This window comes from Lagopus leucura, unplaced genomic scaffold (assembly GCF_019238085.1).
Source record: "Lagopus leucura isolate 7727_CA_CO unplaced genomic scaffold, USGS_WTPT01 Super-Scaffold_1, whole genome shotgun sequence".
In the NCBI taxonomy this organism is placed as follows: domain Eukaryota; kingdom Metazoa; phylum Chordata; class Aves; order Galliformes; family Phasianidae; genus Lagopus; species Lagopus leucura.
In genome coordinates this window covers 2,030,033-2,051,318 of record NW_024962250.1, presented here as the reverse complement: position 1 = coordinate 2,051,318, position 21,286 = coordinate 2,030,033, and the positions used below count along the sequence as shown (strand labels likewise).

At 40.1% G+C, this 21,286-nt stretch overlaps 1 protein-coding gene across 2 annotated transcripts in view; it reads right to left on the bottom strand.

The window, feature by feature from the left end:
* The window catches only part of CD44 (CD44 molecule (Indian blood group)), a 73,384-nt gene that overhangs the window by 35,357 nt on the left and 16,741 nt on the right, over positions 1-21,286 (bottom strand). Inside the window, exons 4-8 of one of the 2 annotated variants that reach the window (XM_042870782.1) lie at positions 16,025-16,206; positions 12,535-12,641; positions 12,327-12,435; positions 11,819-12,195; positions 11,185-11,296 (exon numbers count right to left, since the gene is read on the bottom strand). In XM_042870782.1, coding sequence (XP_042726716.1) covers positions 11,185-11,251 — 67 coding nt within the window. In that variant the 5' untranslated portion in view covers positions 11,252-11,296; positions 11,819-12,195; positions 12,327-12,435; positions 12,535-12,641; positions 16,025-16,206. Of the gene's footprint in view, positions 1-11,184; positions 11,297-11,818; positions 12,436-12,534; positions 12,642-16,024; positions 16,207-17,598; positions 17,812-21,286 lie in introns of those variants that run through there. The other variant, XM_042870792.1, reaches the window with a different exon arrangement.

The window sequence follows — 21,286 nt, the reverse complement described above, 5'->3', positions numbered from 1 at the left end:
GACTCCACCACCAAGTTTCAAAAATCTTGAGATTTCTACCAAAAATATCAACTAGCAAGAAATTTTCATAAGATACATACAGGTTGTTTGTATATCAAGTTAGATGTTCAGCTCAATTTCTTAAATAATCCTTACAGTTCTAGTCTTGAATCTTTTAAGAAACGTTTTAGGAAAATGCTATTCCTATTGTTTGCAATTATCATTAGCATGCATATAAATTTGTTGTTATTGCAAGTATAGGGAAAATTGCAAAATGCCTCATATATCTGTCCTATTTTATTGCTGTCCCCAGATATTTTTCATGGGAGTAAAGATTCACGTGCATGAGGGAAGAATGGGAAAGAAGTACAGGCAGTGTGAACTCAGTATTTTGTGAATTCCAGTACTACACTAAATCCTACATGAGTTTAGGTATGAACACTTCTGTTTGAAGACAATAATCCTCAAGAAGTGGATTCAATGTCTTCCTGAAGTGAAGCCAGTGATTTTGCTGTGGTGCTCACAGATCCTTATAATCTTATATTTTAATGAAATATATGTGGATTTTATGAAAAGATTCAAAATTATGTCAACATTTCAATAGCAAATGATGAAGTGACAGACCTCAGTTCATGTGCTGTAATTTTCCCGAGACTGGAAATTATTAAGAAGTCAGATTCACTCTGAGCAAAAGTCAATTCAAATAGCAAATCAGACATAAGTCTTCGTCATAAGTAGAAAAGCTTAAATAGGTATTTTTGGAAGAAAAATGATTACATTCTAGAAGAAAAAAAAGTCAAATACATTAGACAAAGTAAATAACAGATTTTGTGTGATTCCCCTTCATGATGAGTAGGTACAAAAGTACAAGTTGAATTGAGACCAAAAAGTTTACAGCAGACATGAAAAAGAAAGGAAACCAGTAAAGGACACTGAGAACAGAAGTGTGAAGATGTCATCACATACTAAGAAAAACGAGAAGCAATAAGTTCTTTACACAAAGTAGAGATAGCTCTTAGAAACAGCAGAAGCAGCTGATGTAGGGTGGGAACACTTTTTAGGATGATCTACTATCAGCCATTGTACATAGAGTCTCTAAGAGTCCTGAGCAATCTGACAGTGTCTTAGGCACATCATACAACCAACTTCTGAAATTCTGCTCATTCATCTGACTCTTAACACTATTTATTCTGAAAGAATGGGAGATACTGGGTGCTTAGCAATCCACTTGAGATATTGATCCAGTAAATAAAAGGGCAAAAGATAGACTTACATGGGACATGAACATGTTGCTATAGCTATGATTGTGGATACATTCATATGAAATCAGGGTGAGTCAGGTGTTAATAAAAGGTGTTAATATAATTGTCTTGCAATTGCTGCATCTGAATTTCCTGTGAGTCAACAGCAATAAGATTGTAACTTGTACTGATAAAGTGATATGGCCAGAGCACCGAGTATGAGCAACAAAGTCAGTAAAGTATCTGATAGGGTCAATAATCTCAGTGCAGGTCTGCAAACAATGGCTTATAAAGCGCTGCACAAATTAGGAAAATACTTATCTCTTGCTCATAATGAAACACACACAGGAATATTTTCTCACATGTATTGTCCAAATGTGGTAAGGACTGCGTAGCCAGGTGCAGACTACCAAGCAGCCAGTAACTAAGAAGTTTCCTATTTTAAGATGCCAGCTTTCTAGAAATGCTCCAGTTCTCTCTACGCTTGTAAATTTCTGCAAGTGGAAGAATTTTACTCGAGGACTTTTCTCTTCTGAATATTAAAAAATGCTTATTTCAGCTGAAATAATCCTGTATACAAAATCACAGCTGCTTTCTGAAATCCACACTAAAAAAAAAAAAGCAGTTATCTTGTGGATGGAGCACCATGCTGAGGCTTAGGAGAAAATTTTCTGTTTCCAGCTACATTGCTGGGTAAGTTATTTTGCTTTTTCTCCATTTCCCCACACATAAAGTGGGTGCAACATCACTAACTTCCAAATTACTACAAAAAAGGTTAGATTTTCTTGTCTACAATGAGCATATCTGTCAATTCACTTGGCACTCACTACCTAAGGTCTTTTACTCATTAAATGACAATATACTCAGATATCAGTTTCTATGGTGACTTAAACACATTCAGCCTGATTCCAACTGTGCTATTTATGTTGACAAAATGCATCAGATGAGACAGCTGATCTCTCCAGACCAAATGTTGTAACATTTACACGAACTCCATGTTATGCAGGAAAGAGAATGACTACAGAACTAAATTTCATCAGAGACATCTCCTATTTCTGAAGTAATATATTGAGAAAGTGTAAACATTTGAGTTCTCTTTAAGAAAAACCCAAGTTCTTCTTTTGCAGTACCAGAGAGAATCCAGCAAGCGACAAATGAAAGAGAACATTTCAGACACGTGTTCATGTCCAATTCAAATGTTTAAAGTAATATAGCATGCGTTCAGAAGAGAGCACTGCATTTTGACGATGCAGTTCTGTAACAATAGATTTTATCAGCACTTTTATAGGTTGTTAATATATATAGCCCCTGTTGAGCTCAAGACTTTCAATGCCGTGGCTATTTTTTATCTCTTGTGACAACACAGAAGCAACAGAAGTAAGCTTGTCCGTATTTTGTTTTGAAGGGTAACCAAGTCAAGTACAAAGTTTTTTGAACTTCTCCTCTTTTGCTCAGCAAAGGAAGGTCACTAAGAAATTCATTCATTTGCAAATGTGAAATTTCAGATAAAAATGCCACTGATCTTTAAAGGCACCGTTGTACCAGTTTTGCATTGCTCTGCAGACAATATATTTTTTACTCTTGTCTAATTTATCATTACTGGACTGCACTGGCACATATACATGTAACAGGTTTTCTTAGGAAATATAAAACAACTTAAGAAAAAAAACCATCTCCAACTCCAGAATCATGAACTACTTGTCATATGAACTGCTTAGACAAAAATATACTCTCAGCAAAGAGTTAATAGAAAATACATTCGGATGCAGTCATTGATCTCAAGAGTATCTAAATCCCAGGACGTGCCTTCTCATGGAGAACTGGATGATCATGCTTTTCTCCAATTCTCAGAAACCCACACAGACAGAAAATGCTATCTAATCCTCATGTCTAAACATAACAGTGCTGGTCTTAGCCTTCTACTTCTCTCTGCTTCTCTGTGTTAAAAGCCAGTTAATGCTGCGCTATGTTCAGGATGAACACCAGCTGCATCATTACTAGATAATGTGTGAGACTTGGCAGGCCAAGGAGAGGTGGAGAACACAAAGCTGAACTACCCAGACCACTTGCCATCCAACAAGCAGCCAGGAAATACAGCCGTAAGAAAACGAATGAATGGGACTGATCTAATGGAAACATCAGGAGATACAAAAGTCATATGCATCCTGAGAAAAGCTCTGCAACCTTTTACACCAGAGCAGTGAGCAAATGGATTCAGGCTTTTCTGAGGCAAGCCACAAAAGCAGGAAAGAAACTTCTCTCTAGTTAGTCACCGTGGGAAGTTGCCTCACATACTCACAGTGCCTGCCTGTTGCAGCTGTACATACAAGGACTGGGAATTTGACAGCTGCCTGTCTATAACTTTAGCCACGTCCATTCAGATATCAATGGAAACCAAGTACCAATTCTCTGTAGCTATAAAAAGAATTTGTTATATTCTGGGAAAGTGGAGTTTTAGTAGTGCTCAATGCGACACTTCTAGCGAAGCATTTTTATTTTCTGTGCTAGAAGAGTTCTGTGCTTTTTCTCCTCTCAAGAAGGCAGTGATTTTTGCCGCTCCAAAATAAGAGTGACATTTCATTAACATCATTCTTTGGAAGTCAGTGGATTCTCTGCCTTGTTAGCCTCTCATTAATCCCAAGGATAGCAAGTCAGACTTGCCAGCATAGAAGGCTGAAATGAAATAAAAAAAGGGTGAAGAAGAGAATTTTCATATTCCTTGAACCTTCACTGAGGCTTGCCTCCTGAAAGAGCTTGGTCTCCACATTCCCTTTTGCCTGAGAATGACTTTGCTGCTGAGCAGCAGTTTTTTTACTGTATTAAATAGATTTATTCCTTTATCACAGACACAGGCTGATAAGAGTCCAAGTTTATTGGACTGCTTCAGCCAAATGCCACAGAGAGATGGATTAATGGGGAAGATGGGAAATAGGTAGAAGCTGTTCTTCAACAGACAGTGTGTGAATCTAAAAGATACACTTGGCTACCAACTGGATACACACAGTTGCTGCATAGGGACACTCAAATTCTCCAAATCCATAGCCTTTTGGTTATGTGATATTCTGGCATGGCAGCCAAATGGCCCACCTACAAGGTGGTCAAGGGCACTAGGTCTGCTCCTGGGTCTTCCCCTGTCTTGCTGAGTCATTTTGTGACTCTTGACACTCAGCTTTCCCAGAGTATCAAGCCTTTGTGCAAAACAGTCCTATGATATCAAGAAAAGAAATGGTGGTTATCATTACAAAGTTTCTGCCTCAAACAGGAAAGAAACATTAATAGATTTAATACATCATCCTTCTGTTAATTATTAAATCAATTTTAAAGTTCTTGAATCTAAATAAGCGTTCAGTTTGACAGCAGGACAAAAGATTTAGATAAGTTCTCATTTGCCAAACGGCTTCAAACATCCCTTATCAGGGAAGTATCAGTCCTGAAAAGAGACTTTTAAAGAAAATGAAATATTGTGTAGGCTGTGTTCTAACAGGAAGCAAATGTTATTGCAGTGAAAATAACTGCCAGTCTCCAGTGTGTGTATAGATAACATACACACGAGGAAATAGGACAGAACCATCACAGTGATGGAGAAATTTTATCTGATTTTAATAAGACTGCTTCTGGAGAAATTGGTTTGAACACCGAATAAATATTATTTAATTTCTATGTTTTAAATGTTCCTACATGCCAATCTTACGTGTAAGCAATAAGGAACAGAGAACAAAAGAGTACATTTATAAATCTGGAGGTTCACTAACAAAAGAGGCATTTTCTCTACACTTACATGGCTGAAAACAATGGAAAAGGGAAAAGGTGTGAATGGAGGACACCTAATCAGGAAGGAGAAGGAAGAACAGGGAAGCCAGTGAAAGCAAACCATGAAATGAGTTCAGGCTTCACCCTCGGTTTCTTCATTACTAATGAATCATGTTTCTTTATAATGGGCAAAACTACTTTCCCTTGAAGCTCTGCAGTTAACCACTCCACAGTCCCTGCATAGGAGCTCCACTGGTACTCTTGGATGGAGGCAGGAGGCCTGGCTGCCTCTGCACAGCCAAACCACACCACCGCCTTCACCTCCACGTCCCTCCACAGCACAGAGGAGCAGCTGCCTGGCTTCCTTGGCCTGCCTTGAGCGGGCACATGTGCTCTGCCTGCTCTTTGAAAAGGCTCAAGTTGCATGGCAGAGGTAGGTGTGATACAGTCCCAGGCTGCTGCACTCGCCCAGCAGCAAGACACATTCTCTCAGAGCAGCTGCCAGTTTGCTGGCGGGGCAGCCCCTGAGCTGGCTGGAGGCCTGTGTGCTTGCCTGACCCGGCTCGCTTGCTCTGCCCAGGGGTGCTGGCTGGGCACCGACCACGCGCTCTGCGCCAGCTCACCTCTCGCTTCTGCATGGGAATGCTGCGGGGAGCTGCTCATCACCTCTGCCCACACATACCACACCCTGCTGCTTTACAGACACCTATCCATTAACAAAAATAACAATAAAAAAGCCCCCTAGGGAAATGTACTTCTGAGAACCCGTTTCACCATGAGCCTTGCTAACTCACTGTCCCTGTGAGACAACTATAATCAAGCAAAGCTACAGAACAACAGATTTTTTGGTGTTATATGTTATGTCAAGGACAGCTTTCTTACTTACAAAAGCAGGTATCTACTAAAATAGACATGATCTGCCTAGCTGATGATCACTGGTTCAAACCCTCTCCCTTACCAGCTGCCTGCCTGTGCCTGGCACTCTCTTTTGCAGCCATCTCACGTTGCTGTTGGGACAGGATCATTAGCAAAGACAGCAACGGAAGTTTTACCACAGCTGCAGCATGTCTGAGGTTGCTTCATTTTTTTCTTTTTCCTTTTGTGTCAACACATAGCACAGTCTGTTAGAGCTTCCAGCCACTGAATCGTGTCCAGTCACTACTAGAAGAAGAAAAAAAAAAAAAAAAAAAAGCAAAGCAATGTATTTTTCAAACTGTGTAAATGCAGGTCTCTGATTTTTACTTTGAATTGGTGTTGTTTCTGGAGTCTACCTGCTGGTAATTACTAAAGTTTGATTATTCAATTTATTTCTGTTTTCTTTCTTTTTCTTCCTTTTTTTTCCCCCAATGAGAATTGAAGGTTATTGTTCTGAAGTAAGATTGCTGCACTATAAAACACAGCCAGTGTTGTCTTATACAGGAACTGGAAAGTCCCAAATCCAGTGCATACAAAAGGGAATTCAATTACATGTTTAATTGTATGCACAGACTCCAAAAATGACAGCAGGTTTCTTTAGGCAGCAAACAGTTGCAGAGGCTTGAACTTTAAGTTGCAATTAGCTGAACTTTCCGTCTGACTGAGAGGATTCTCCGAGGAAAACCCCTCTTTCCTCTGCTGGCTGCTGTTGCACATCGCTGCCTGCAGATTCATTCATGCATCTCCCGGCTTCTGCACTGTGCCTTGGGTGGGGTGGGCCCCAGCGAGGGATGAAAATCACCGCCAGCTGCTGCTGATACTACTGCTAATGCCGCCGTGGAGAGCCCTGTGATTTCACGGGAAGGAAGCTGATAAACATGCAGGGCTGAAACAATTTTCTCTGCCACCCCTATTAACAGCAGCCACAATGGTCACTGACAATTACAGTGTCTGATGGCTGTAAGCCTGGCTTTGAAATGACTATTACCTCTCTTGGAGTGACAGACAACAGTGCTCCTGAATTTCTGGCACCATCTGGAAAAAGGCAGAAGCTGCTCCAAAGTGTCTCTCCCTTCCAGCTGCCGATAGACCACAGAGAATTGTCCAAGCCACCAGATACACCACTAAAAGTAGGCTGTAGGGGTGGGTTTTACTCAGTACCAACCACAACATGTTTAGCAGAGAGGTACAGGTGACAATCCCAACCTTAGTCTTGCTTCTCTCACTTTGTTCACTTTCCACTTGAAGTCTGAAATTCTGTAGTCTAAAAATTCAATTCAGAGCCAAAACCCCAAATTTGATTAATACGTGCTCTAGGTTATCATTTGATGCTTATATATCATATTTTGAACAGCATCACTTACTCCGGTACACTATTGTATTCTTTTCAGAGAAGGCATGTTGGTCCTGGCCATTTCACCATTATCCTCTCTGTGAGCTAGCCATATACATTCAGACTTAGTCCTGGGAAAACAATTTCAGAGAACAGTTCTCTTGCATGGGATTCTCTTTCAAAGAAATATCAATGTTTTTGAAAATAATGTAATATATGTTATGTGGGATTGAAAATTGCCTTACTCTATCCTAGCACAGGCTCGTTAGTGTCAGAACAGAAATACAGAGCAAGAAGATGAGAAAGCCAGTGTGGAAGCTTTGTTACATCGTCTCTGGAATTTCCCCAAAGTTCTTGGGCACAGTTTTCCTCTCTTTATCATTTTTTCCCCTGCTTTCTCTATGACATATTTCGCTACGAGTCAACTGCACTCAGAACTAAAATTACCCTTTTCTCAAAGCAAAAACACAGTTACCACAGGACTTCTACTCCATCTTCTTACCCAGGAGCACGATCACCAACATCCAAACTGTCCTTTTAAAGCATTTATCCAATCTCTTTATGTAATCGCTTCTTAGAAAAAATATCTCTTAGCAACCTATTTTCAAACCTAATTATCATTGCTTTTTAGCTGTTCCCTCTGAATACCACCTTTGCTTTGGCAAGAGCATTGCCATATTTTATTGATTGTCCTTTTCTTTTTAATTAACACATATCTCACAGATTTCACCTCTATATTCTCCTCTGCCATATGAAAAGTACAGATTTTACTTATTCTAACTTTTCACACATCTATATACTCCATTCCTATTACAGGTTAACTTGATGGCTACTGCAATCTTGATTTATTACTAATTTCTTATTTTTCCCCACAGCTTACAGTTGGTTTCTAAATCAGTGGAAATCTTTGCAGAGGTTTACACTAGTTTCCTGCCTAGATACTTTTCAGATTTCTTCTCTAAGTTAAAATTCTTCAAGGCTTATGATATCTATATAACCAATTTTAGTTTATTCACAAATCCATTGTGCTCTTGACCATGCAACCAAATATCACTTTGAGATCCTCATCATTTTTCCTCACTGTATTTTTTTCTGCTTTTTTCCACAGTCTTTCATTTGAAATGCTTTCGCTGCTGTCCATTAATAAAAACAATTTTTTTACTCCTTTTTTTACTTCTTTTCTTCAATATCAAGTATTTTAGCAGCAATGAGCTCATGCTTTACTTTACTGTTTATACTTGTCTATCAGCAGCTGAGGACATCTCACGCTGCTAGAACATTCTTGCTGCAGTCGAACCTCCTGCATGTTTAGGTACTAGATAAATTACCACAGTATTTGTACAGCCTTCAAGTACAGGCCTTCCTTGGCCTATGAAAGGCATGGGAACAGTTCTGGAAAGAAAGACACGCCAGGTATGGGAGAACGTTTCATTTCATCTTGGCTTGAGCTACCAGTGGTTTTAAAAGCATTTAGTTAAAGAAGTTCTTCTCACTTGTACGATGCTATCTTCTCTCATTAAGCCTTTCTCTTCCTGTTTTCAAGGTAATGGCTCTGCGTTGTGGTGAACACCGAGAACTAAAGAAGCAACAAATATTTCTCCAAAGATAGCAAGACAATCTTCTGCCATGGATTGTTGGCTCTTTGTGTGAGAGCAGTTCAAGGGCAGACATATAACTTTTCCATTAACAAAAACAATGATGGAAGTCAAAGCGAACTTCATTCAAGTTTCTTGGCAACTTTGGGAAAATAGCCAACACACACACAAGTGAATAAAAAGCACAAAGAAGTGCAAATAGCTTATTTAATCTACTTCATTTGCAGATTACCATGACACATGTAAGCTAAAAGGCTTCCTCTGTGATTGACTGATAACTTGAGGAGCCCTTTCTCAGAGCCCTATCCTGCAGCTCTGGCACATCTTGGGTGCCAACAGAGAATCCCTCCCTCCACTGGTAGACTCATTCTCTCCCTTTGCACTTCATCTTTGCTCCTACTTTTGTTTCAGCTTCTTCCAGTTTAGGGGTCAAAATTCTACAATTCACTTCTTGTTAATCAAGGAAAACCATGAGAGAAATGCTTTTACGAATATGTCATGTCCACAGGGGAAAATCTCCCCTCAGAGCTGTCATTAACCAATCTGTCTGCAGCTAAACTCTCCTGGCCTATGAAATGTGGCTCAAACTCATCGGACAACAGAAATCATCTCAATACCACAAGTACCCCTCCCTCACATAACAGTGACAGAATGGTCACAACAGCACTGAACTCAGGATGAATCAGATTTTCTATATCTCATCTTTCCTTTAGCAGTCACATTAACAGTAAGCTCAGGCTGTTTCCATTTTTGCCACATTCAGTACTAACAGTGTAATCAACAGCTATGACCAGTATCCTGTGATGCACAGCGAAGTCATTGGTTTAAAAAAAGAAAATAAAACTACCATTAACTGCCGTTTTGAAGTCATTACTGACTACAAAGTCATGCTGGAATGCACTGCATACCAACTAAAATATATTGTAGCTATAATCTAATACCTTGCTAAGCCATTAAAGAAACTTCCCCGTGGGGCATACATGCAGTCTGACATACTTTTTGCAACTACGCTGAAGAGTAGATGGTGAGCTTTTCTTCCATGCCTCACCGCAAAATTGCATGACTCCCCGAACCAGTACAGACCCCACTTTTTTAGGACGCTCCTGGCAGCTCATAAAAGGAGAAATCAGTTGAGCAGGTGGGTAACCAAAACACTGTAATTCTCATACAGCAAACAGACTCGGAGTAAGCCAAAGTCTTGTCTTGGATATTCCTCTCATGCAGTACTCCTGCCCTTTCTCTATAGACTGCATCTATATACCTGATTGTAACAAGCACACTTTGGAACAGTGGGCAGACAATTCATAGGCAGGAGAGCAGGGAAGGTTCTCCAGCTATCCCAGATGTGCTGGGAACTGTTCACTCCGACACACCCATTCACAGCTCGGCAGCACTGCCACCATTACAGAAGTATTCACTGCTGCTGAAACAAATGATATATATATGTACCATGCGCACAAACACAGCCCTTGGGTGACAATGGCAATGAAAAATGTACTTTGTTAGATTTCTGGAACTGATGAGTGGAAAAAATAATGTAGAAGGATAATTGTTGCCCTGACCACAGAGTGCCTCAAGGCAGTTTCTGTCACAGTGAGAGTCTGTTAAAAGCATGGCTATTTTCCTTGGACACTGCTGAGCCTGCACCACATCAAATTTCTAGAGCATTTTGCTGTTTTGGACCACAGCTATTATTTCTTTCTCCATATGAACATTTATAAATACAAATATGAGAAGCAGACAACCAAGCCACAGAAAGCTGATTGACACACAATCAATTTTGTGGGCACTCCTGACGCCCTTTGTTTGAAACTCTCATCAGTCAGCCCCAAAGAAAACTTAAGAAGTCAGAAACAGGCATGCTTGGCAGAAAAGCTCTGTAAATTTCAATCACACAGATCACTGCAGTCGTGTTTCTGTTTTCCAGGCTGTGTCCAAACTCAGATTGCGTTAGCTGTTAGTTCAATCCCTTCAGCTCAGGAATACAGTTGCTGTATGCTGAGGGGGGTTCCCTCACCCCAGCCTCCAAGAGTGCTGGGAGAGCAAACCAAGGGTGTTGAACACAGATTTACCAGAACTATTCCAGATTCCCAAGCATACTTCTGCTCTTAATTTAAACTTTAATGCTCTACGACTCCCTTTTTATGGATCTGGAATTGTCATTTACAATCAGTACACCAGCTTCCCCTGGTTGTACAGAACAGCACAGCCCAGGTTACAATTCAAAAGCATCTCCAATAAGTCCTGCAAGTAACAGTTTATACAAAGACAAATGCAAGAAAGCTGTTAGCTATACAGCAGCAGAACTGTTGCTGTCTGAAGCACAAACTTATCAGCAATCATAAAAAGCTTCATTCATAAAAAAACTTACGTGTCTCTGTTAGACAAAGCTTCAGCAAGCATAATCCAAAAGTTGCCCATAAGTAGAAGTTGGCCATTGTTTCCTCAGAACTGCTTTGCAAAAAAACAGAGATCCTCGCAAGCTGCAGAAGGAAGAAAAGCCCCAGCGCCTGTTAAGCCTGCAGTCAATGAGTCTGAAGTTTGCTGCACTTTTTATTCTGATTCAAAGGAACTGAAGTAATGACATAACTGGGAGGGGGAGCTCCATCAAAAGTCACACCCCATATTGCAACAAAAGTTACGGAGCAGGGCAGGGGGGGCCGCGGGGGGGCCGTGAGTTCTGACTAAGCAGACACACGAGTTTTAAAGAGGCGCTAAGCCTTTTCTTACACAAGTACAGGCAAAAGTTGTAGCTGTTGCGCTTGCAGAAAAATGTGTGTAATTTCTCATGAGGTAGCTCAGGAAGGTACTGACTGTTGTAAGCTCCCCCTCCTGCCTTTTACAATCTTATTAATGTAAACTAAGCAAACTTAAAGCAATACAGCTTTGAGAAGCCAGCTAAACACCTACAACTGCCTGGATGTTTCTCCAAAATATTTTCGCTGATTTTGTCCCATCTCATCATACTCTCACTCTGCAGTAAAATTTAGGGCAAGCAAAAATACCTGCTCTGCCACGGGCTCTCCTGAGATGCTCCTGCTCACAGCCGGAGGATATCCCCACACAGCAAGTAAGTCGAGGCGGCTCCGTCGCCTGCAGCCCGTTCCACCCTGTGCTCCAACAGCAGGTAGGTAACTACTCAGTGCCAGGACCGAGGACCAAGGTCAATGCTTTATTGTATTGATGGTACAACATAGGGAAGGAGTCGTTCCTCCTATTTCCAATTCACAAGGCAGAGGAACAGGACGAGAGCACGTAGCAGTCTTTGGCATGCAGTGGAAGTCATGCTTCCCAAGGGAGACACAGAGTGTGTGGGGCTCTTTGGGACTCCACAGTTAGCAAAAGACAGCACATGAAATCCTTGGTGAAAACCTCAAAGCCCCTGCAGATAAGAGAGAGACATGTCTATTGCACACCCTGGTGATCTCACAGTGTCTCTCCTCAGCAGTCATGAGGTGCTTTGTGGGGTGGCACTTGGGGCTGCGAGGGCTCACCCAGCCTGGCACATCCCACCTATAGAAGCCAATAGGGCAGGCAGATGGTACTTCCCCAGTTTCAGTTTCACTCAGCAAATTCAAAGTGAAAAGTTCTGTATCAGATTACCATGGTGTTGATGCTCCTGCTGTAAATAATTTTCTCATTAGTTTTTAATCTCAGCTAACACCAAACAGTGGAAAAATACAGACGGGTCTTTCCAGGCACGGGCACAAGAACTTCATACTTTGCCTTTCCTTTGACTTTTGACTTAAAGATGGCTGGCATCCCTTCCTCCGTCAGCTGGCTCCCGAGCAACAGGTTCCAACAGGCTTTCCTACAGGTCTGGGATATCTGATGGGACAAGGTTAAAGTGAAAATTTTTCCTTAAACCCAGAGGATCTTTTTATTAAGAAACTAGCAACTTTGAAGTTACAGATTAAACATATTGTTTTGTGAATATGTTGCTTTTTCTTTTGAAACAAATGTTTTTAAGAGCAGAGCAAAAATTAGCTCCTATGTAACTTACTGTTTGTAGGAGTGAAAATAGTTCTGTGAATCCCTGTATATTTATACATATGTGCAGACATCTAACTTTATGAATGAATGAATGAAGCTTAGTGGGATTTAAAATGCTGGTACACAGTTAAGGCCTGTTATAATTTACTGAGGATCTACAAAGGAAATTTCTTCAACTGATAAACTTCTTTTGAAATTCACGCCATGCATGAGACAAAGGAATTGAATATTTAAATAAAATTTGGATATTTTTGACTGCTGTTTGTTTGTTTTGGTTTCTTTTTGGATAAACATAAAATACCACTCTGTTAATGTCCTGTATTCCAATTTAAATGGAACAATAACAACAAAACAAAACATGTTTTCTTTACCATGGGTAAGTGGAGAATAATGTTCACTTCAGGGATACTGGTAAGTGTTACAGAAACAACACTCTTATTTTACCAGCAGTGGAAATTCCTACTCACTCCATGGACTGAAGTTTCTCATTCCGTCTCTTCTGACATCAGATTATCACCAGGTCTTTTTCTCAATTATTTGATACTTATTTTAGACATCTCAATACTCCTGCATGTGTTTGCTGGGAGTAGTGGTATTCCACTTCAAAATACCTGTCTCTCTTTTTTTTGCTGCAATTGGGCTAAGATTAGGCACGTTTAGATCAGGTGCATAGATGTTCTAGTGCCTAATACAAGTGGAAAAGACAGATGTATACAAGAATAATTCATCACAGTACATCATTTCATGTGATAAACCACAGAAAGAATATTGAGTACATCCCAAGTCAGTCTGACCATTTCACATGCCATCTGCTTGCATACACACCAGTCTAGGACACAGACCTACATTCCAGATCCCTGAGCACTTCAAAGTGCTGCCACTAACAAATAAATAAAAAGCCTGACATGAAAATATTTCCTTAGTTCCCACCCAAACATGGAATTTCTTCCTTACAGTATGTTGGCCTGAGGTAGGCAGTAATCCATATTTGGCCTGGGTGCAGGGCCTGATGCTACCCAGAAAATTAAGTCAAAGGCAATGTTCATCTCTGGAAAATGTATAGGACATACAATCTTTCATAGAGAAATAAATAAGTTCTGGTTTAGCTTGAGATAATCCTAGGAAACATGAAAATCTTGAAGCAGCTCTTCAGCTGAGGAAATGTAGCAGAGCATTGCTTCAAGTTGAGGCCATCAGTTCTTTTCAATTGAGAATCTATTCCCCTGACAGTATTGTTAACAACGCCCTTAGCTTTGGCCGCAATGACTTAAATTATTGACACCAAAAAATTATAAAATATTAAGTGGCACCAAATGAACTTGGTGGATTTTCAAAGGAGAATCAATCAACAAATCCAACAACTAAAATTACAAAACCACAACTTTAAAAAAATTGCCTTGTTCAGAAGCCTTTGACACAGCACATACTGTGTCCACGATGGCGCTATCAAGTACAGCAGCACCAATTCATGATTTTATCACACATGTGAACTGCAGCCAGTACCAATTAATTTTGATAAAAATCCTATTAGGGAGTGCATGGTTTGGAGCCCCTGAAAAGGAACGTGTGGCTCACAGCAATACAAAGATACGTTTTTTGCTGGAATTCCCTTAGAGGATGAAATTCTGGTCCAGCTGAAGTCAAACATCAAAATTCCACTGAATTCAGTAGGGCAACATTTCCCTGTATATTTATTTGGATTTTTATCATATATACAGATTATCAAATGAAAATACCTGAACTTATGAAGTAAATGAGATCAGTGGAGAACAGTTTCTTTACGAAATTGGAACAACTGAAACAGAGGGAAGAAATAAATTTTATTTCTGTCAAAATCACTTGCCTTTTTTTTTTTTTTTTAACGTGAAAAAAGAATGTTCTTAATTTGAAAACTTTTTTTTCTATTTTCAGCTGAAGGAATATTTTTAATAAAGAATTCTTTTTTGAATCTATTTTTATGAAAATTTCAAATCATGGGGAAAATTCAATTATCGTAGGGACCTGAAGAATATAATCTTGGTAAGAATAAAAAGTACAAAAAATCACATTAGATAATTCTGTTCATGGCAGCAACCATTCAGCATAGACTACAGTTGGTCTGGCTGTAAGACAGTTTGGGAGTGGAAGGAGGATTTTATACCCATGTAACTGGGATCTCAGTAAGATATGGCATTTTTAATAAGATTTCCTCCTGTGTCCCCAGACTGCAATCTTGTTTGCCACATTTCAGACTGGATTTAATTTTCACGATCAACCCTGAAACCAGGTTTTGTAATGGAAATGGTTGTAAATGCTTCAGTGTAGTAAATCCTGTACTGCACACTTCCTGGGCTCTGAGTGCTGTTGGGAAGGCAGAAGAGGAGGCTGTGCTAGCCTGAGCCAGAAAAGCTACTCTTTTGGCTGGAGGGCAAAGCACTCCCTTGGGAAGTTGGGCACCCGGTTCTACTCCCATCAGCCTTTTGTTCCCAGATGTAATTTACAGCTTGTGTCCTGCAGAGAGTCAGGAAGATGAACAATGGTTGCTAGTTGTTTACTTCTGAAAAAGGCAGCAACCCAGATTGGCACCTACCGCACAGATTCATCATCCTGTTTTACTGGTTTGCCCCAGATCCCTAAACAATTTGCTAATCCAATGCAGTCAAAAATCTCTAAGTCAGAATTGCTCAAGTACGCTGCAAGAAACGCTTTGCAGCAAGCTTTCCTCTTCAGCAGACCATGTGGTCCTGTCAGCTTCCTCGCTCCTCCTGTCTCAAACAGATCAGCCCCTGGCTGAACCCCCTGGCACACAGCGGGGCACCAGCAGGACATCCTGGCACAAGTACCCATCCACATCTTTCACACCATTATACCCCATTAGTTACTAGGTCAGAGCTGGAGATGGGGTAGGATCCTGCACAGAGCATATCAGCTGCCACCAAAAAGTCAGCGCACAGAAAAGATGTACTGCTTGTACTGGTGACTCAGAGCCAGTAGCAGCTGTGTGAAGGCTGGGGGAGCACAGGGGGAACTGAGAGATGGGGGGGACAGATTCTCTGCAGGTGGTTTTGATTTTCCTCTTCTCCTCCTGCTTCCTGCTTGGCCCTCCCAGCACCCACTGCACAATATGAACACAGAAATTTGCACACTAGGGCATGAGCTGCCATCTTGGCACTCATTTTTGTCTTCCTGCTTTCGTTTCTTGCTTTTGCCCTTTAACAATACGTAAACCATGCTTATACCAGGTCATCTCCAGGATGTGAGGTTTCTTGTCTTCCCCATTCTCCTCCTGGTTTTGACTTCTACCTCCACTTCTCTCGTCTGCACTTGTTTCACCTCTCATCCTTTCTCATCTGCTCTCTCTTCTATGCCATGTGTTGGAATAACAAAGTTGAAGACTTCATGCTCCAGAAGAGCAGGTGAGCTGTACAAAATGCAAAGATTCGTATTACTTAGGAAACACTTAGGATTTGCATAAACAAACTGCTAACTGCACCAACAGATAAATCTGAGAGGCCTGCTACACCTAATATGGACCTGGTCAGAGCCCTTCAAAGTCAAGACATGCTCTGAGCTGATTTTGAGGAATTTCCACCACTCAAGCCAGCTGTGAACAATGTTTGGTTTAGTCTCAGTATCTGTATTATGATAACATTTTTTTCATGTATGTATATAATCTGAGAAGATAGAGGGGTTCCATCAGACTTACAGTCAAATATTTTCCTATCTAAAGAAAGTAGAAACTGAGTCCTAGCTGATTCATTCATGGAACAATTCCTATTCAAACAGTGTATGTTTGTGCCCATCTTGCCACAGCCACATATAACACAGCCACATTTAGGCTGTGCCCTAAACTTAGCAGCATGGGAATGGGTAGTTAAACCTCTCTTTTCCAGTTAAAAAGAACACTAAAACCAGACCTGGCCTGAACGTAAACAGAAACTTACTGAATTTCAGCAGTCTCCCTGTTGGTCAGTTTATGACCGCTGTGAAAGGTGGAAGGGAAGGAAAAGAATCCTAATTTTAGACCATAATAGGCATGTTTGTTTTCAGAGACTAAGATAATAGCTGGTTCTAGTCTGGCTCTCAGAGGAAAGGTGCAGGTGTGTGCACGTCATGCGATGAGCAGGATGAGGAGGCCAGCAGGCGCAGCAGTGGGAGCATTTCACTACTCAACTTCCTGGGTAAAACATGCATCAAGCAGTCTGACCTTTCTCAAAGCCTCAGTTAGTGCATCACTAGAGCATCTTATTCCCCACAGAGCATTTCTCTTGCCTCATTGGACCTGCAACTATCAGGTTCCCTCCCTTCCAAAATAAAATACAGTAAACTCTGTTAGTTCTGCAGATTAAACATAGCCAGCAGTAAAGGACTTTGTCCCTTCCTTGTACAATAGCAGTGGCTTGTTTACTCAGACTTGATCCTTTACACTTGGGCAAAACAGCCCAAGCCTAGACAGCTGTCTCCATGGCCCAGCTGGTAAACAAGGAGCCTGACAACTAGCAGCACTCAGGGCCCCCTGCTAATGAACTTCACTTCTCCATGTTCCTGAATTTCTGTTAAATAAATATGTAAGAGAAGAGCTGAATGCTATTACAACAGAATGAATTAATCACAGAACTGAGAACTGTCACACTAGACCACACATCCATTGCCTACATCATCACTTGGCTTAAGTAACAATGAAAGCTAGTCTTACAGAAATGAAAAGAATCAAATTTTAAAAAAAAGTCTCTCATCTGAAATATTATGACACAGCTGGTAAGAGTTCAATTATATAATGAAGTTTGGTGGGTTTTTTCTTCTCATAACATACCTGGCATAATACAGCTTAATCTGGGTGCATGTTTCCTGTTGACCAAAAGCTGATATTACTGAAGTGCTGATTTTCTTTGTCTTTCCTTAAAGGATATTGAACAACAATAGTGTTTGTTTTGGACCTCGATCTCTGTCCTTTAAAAGCATAATAGCAAGGCACCCTGGCACAGAGGCTTAAAGAGAGATCAAGAATCCAGGAAATGTATTCCTTCTCCAGTCTGAGTAGGGGTTAATTCTACAGACTTGAGACAGTCACACAATACTGCATCCATTCTCTACAACAGTCTACAAAAGACAGAGAAAAGAGAGGAAAAATATTAACTTGAATATGATTTTGAAATGTGCTTGCGTTCAGTTGCAGTCAGTTCAAGTTGGTTTTTGAAAGACATAAGACCTGACAGGGTCTTTCAGAAGCAGAAATTTGCTGGACAGAAATTCTATACATAAAAAAATTAAATTTATTGTTTAATGCAATTGTAAATTACAAAATTGGCACCATGTTGGTGACTTATATAAATAGACTAATCATCAAACATCAGAGCATCACACGATTACCGTTATTAACCAACCTCATTTTATCTTTGGTTCCTGGATACTGCTTTTCAGCCGTTTGTGATTCATTGGTAAAGAAAACACGTTTCAAAAATATACCAAATTCTTCTGAATAATGCACATCTAAAATATTTGCACTATGTTCACAACTTCTTAATTTGTAGAAATGTACAATTGGTAATAAATAAAGTATTATGAGCTATTTGTTCAACTCTAAAACACTATTTATGTATGCTAAATATTTTATTGAAGTGTTGGAAAGATTAAGCAGGTCATGTCTGAACAGCATGTTGAACAAGTTAGATCTGGAAAACTATTAAGGCTCCTTGAGATGTTAAAGTTTCAGCCAATTTACATTAAGTTTACAAGAAATGATGCATGTCTGAGTCATCTGAGATTTTAAAGATACAATATGAGAGCAAATTTGGTGACATACAAATGGATATGAGAACTAGCAAGGGAGATTGCAGTTTACCTGTTGTCCACTGCACATGGAAGTCCTATCTGCAAAAAACCCCTCTTCCTACATTTTGAAAGATACATTAAGACGAAGATGTTTACATACATAAGAATTTATCTAGAATTCACACTCCACCAAGTTTGCTTTCTACAATGTTGTGAACTCTTTAATTGTTACAAGGAGTTTAGAGAAACGTTTTTCTAAAGGAATGGGTAGGGAGGACAGAAGGGAGAAAAAGCCAGACAAATCTGGTACGAGCATAACATCTGCATGGCACTATTTAGGAAGCAGGAAATGCCAGACAGTACCATAAAGAATATTGTATTAAACAGGTTTCTGAAAATCTTGGGACAAAATGGAATGCATCAAGGGAACTCCTGTAAAGCTTCTTTCCCTTATACAGGAAGAAATCGCTGTTTGGTATTAGCTAGCCTAGGAGGGATAGATCTACATCAACATCAACTCTTACAAATGTATTACTCTCTAACTGATGAATTATACAAGGCATATCTCAAGGGGCATAGATGTGAGATAGACAGGCTATGAATGTTCAACAGTCTGGTTCAAATAAAGATATAAGGATACTAGAGCTTATCTCAACTATTTAAGGATTCCTTTTTAACTTCTCCCTCCCATATTCAAATCCAGTTCTCCAACCCCAGTCTAGCTAGTTTTTCCTCTCTTCTTAATTCTTTTCTCTACAGACAGATATTCGAAACTCAGTTCGCATGGCCCAGTCCTTACTGAACTAAGCTACTAAAGAATATGTTGCTCTATACCAAGCTAAGCCCATCTGAGAATTAATTGAAGCACTCATAGAAAACTGAAAAATAAAAGATAAAGATAGACTATACACTGCTAGTCACAAGCACCCAGAAACTCTCAGTGAATGTCTGAGGAGACCCAGACTGTGCCTTTCCAGAAATTAATCACTTCCTCCAAAATATGGGTGCATCATGTAAAGAACACAGCAGCTCCTTTGCACAACATTTTTAAGGATGAGAATTCCAGAGAACAGAAATAAGTGTTATCTCTATCAGCAAATATAGCCTTAGTTATTCATACAGTGATTTTCTGAGTTAGAATGCAGCCAATACTATAGAATTGCATACACATCTATGAGCAGGTAAGACCAAAGTACTTGATTGCACTCTTTTGTGCTGTCCTGAAAGTGCGCACCAGGCATTGGACTGCTTGGTCCCCTTGAGCCAGGACTCTCTCAAGCATTCACACTGAAGTTACTCCATTCTAGTGGAATATTGAACCAGAGAAAGAAATCAAGCCTGTGGGAGGCTCTTCTGGGAGAGCCTTGGTCCTCTTCCTTCTCCCATGGGAAGGTAGTGAGCATGCATATGCATGCCCACATAGCAAAGAAAGCCCTAGCCAGCTGTCAGCTCAGCCTGCTTCAGAGGTGAAAATGTTGGAGTCGTAGTATAGAGTATTGCATACAAGATAATTAGACTTGCAGATAGAGCTAACTAGCTAGGGCCCAATTCATTCTCATGATGATCTATGGCTTTCAGGAACTCACGATTCTACATAGCTCTGGATATACAAGCTGGATACACCTCTTTGCTCTTTTCTGCTGGGTCCCCAGAGATAAACTAACCTGAAGAACACAGCATATTGCAAGATTTAGTCCTCTGTTACTTGTAATGCTGCTTGTGATTTTTCAAGTAGGAAAGATTATATCACCCATTGAAGTCTGGGGAAGTGTGTCCCTCTCCCACCTTCTCTTTTTTTTTTTTTTTTCTCTTTTCTTTTGCAAGGTTCTGCAAGATTTTCTATTTTGCTGGTATGGATTTAGGCAATTATTTAGCAAGAAACTAATTTTATTAACAGATTTTGGCCTTGTCATATAAGAAATTATTGGCCACAGAAACAAGTCTTGCATCCATCATTCAGCAAGAAGAAACTCTTCCAGAGATCCAATTGGTGTGAAAGATAAAATTCAGAGAGAAAAAATTAATCTGAAAATTATGAGAACATGCTCACCCTTGCTGAACGATGAATGAGATGACTATTCCTTTGTAACTATGAACCTATGATTCACTGAAGAGCATCCCGTATCTCCTCTGCCACACAACTGAAACTTGTAACACCTGAACAGAGTCTGAAACCAGTCATAGGAGTTAATCACGCTGTGGTGGGATATGCCACTCCTCAGAGGCTTTGCTGCAGACAAAGAATGCTTTCAGTCACACAGCTGTCAGGATGAAACCCAGAACTTCCTCTCTTGGAATGCAAGTACACTTCATTACTTGGTGTGAAAGGATGTATATCATTTAACCCATATTGTACTTGTGTTATTGATCATCTCACAGACACAGTGGATTTTACACACCCCAAGAATCCATTTCATCATCCCTGAAGAATGAGAGATTCCCAGCAGATGGCCAATTACTGGGTGGAAAATAAGGAATACTCTGAATTTCAACTTATGAGACTGGTCCTCAATGGTTTCTTACAGTGTACTCCAAAAGAAGAACTGATTTACTTATACTTCACTTGGTGCCTTTGTCATGGGCAGACATTACCATGTTCTGGGCTGTGTAATTCAATTAGAATATAGCAAGATCAACACCTTAAGATAATTTCTGCCTTGTATGCTGCTTGCTATTACAAATTCTTCAATACTTTCTACACAGAACTACTACTTTGCAAATCATGATCA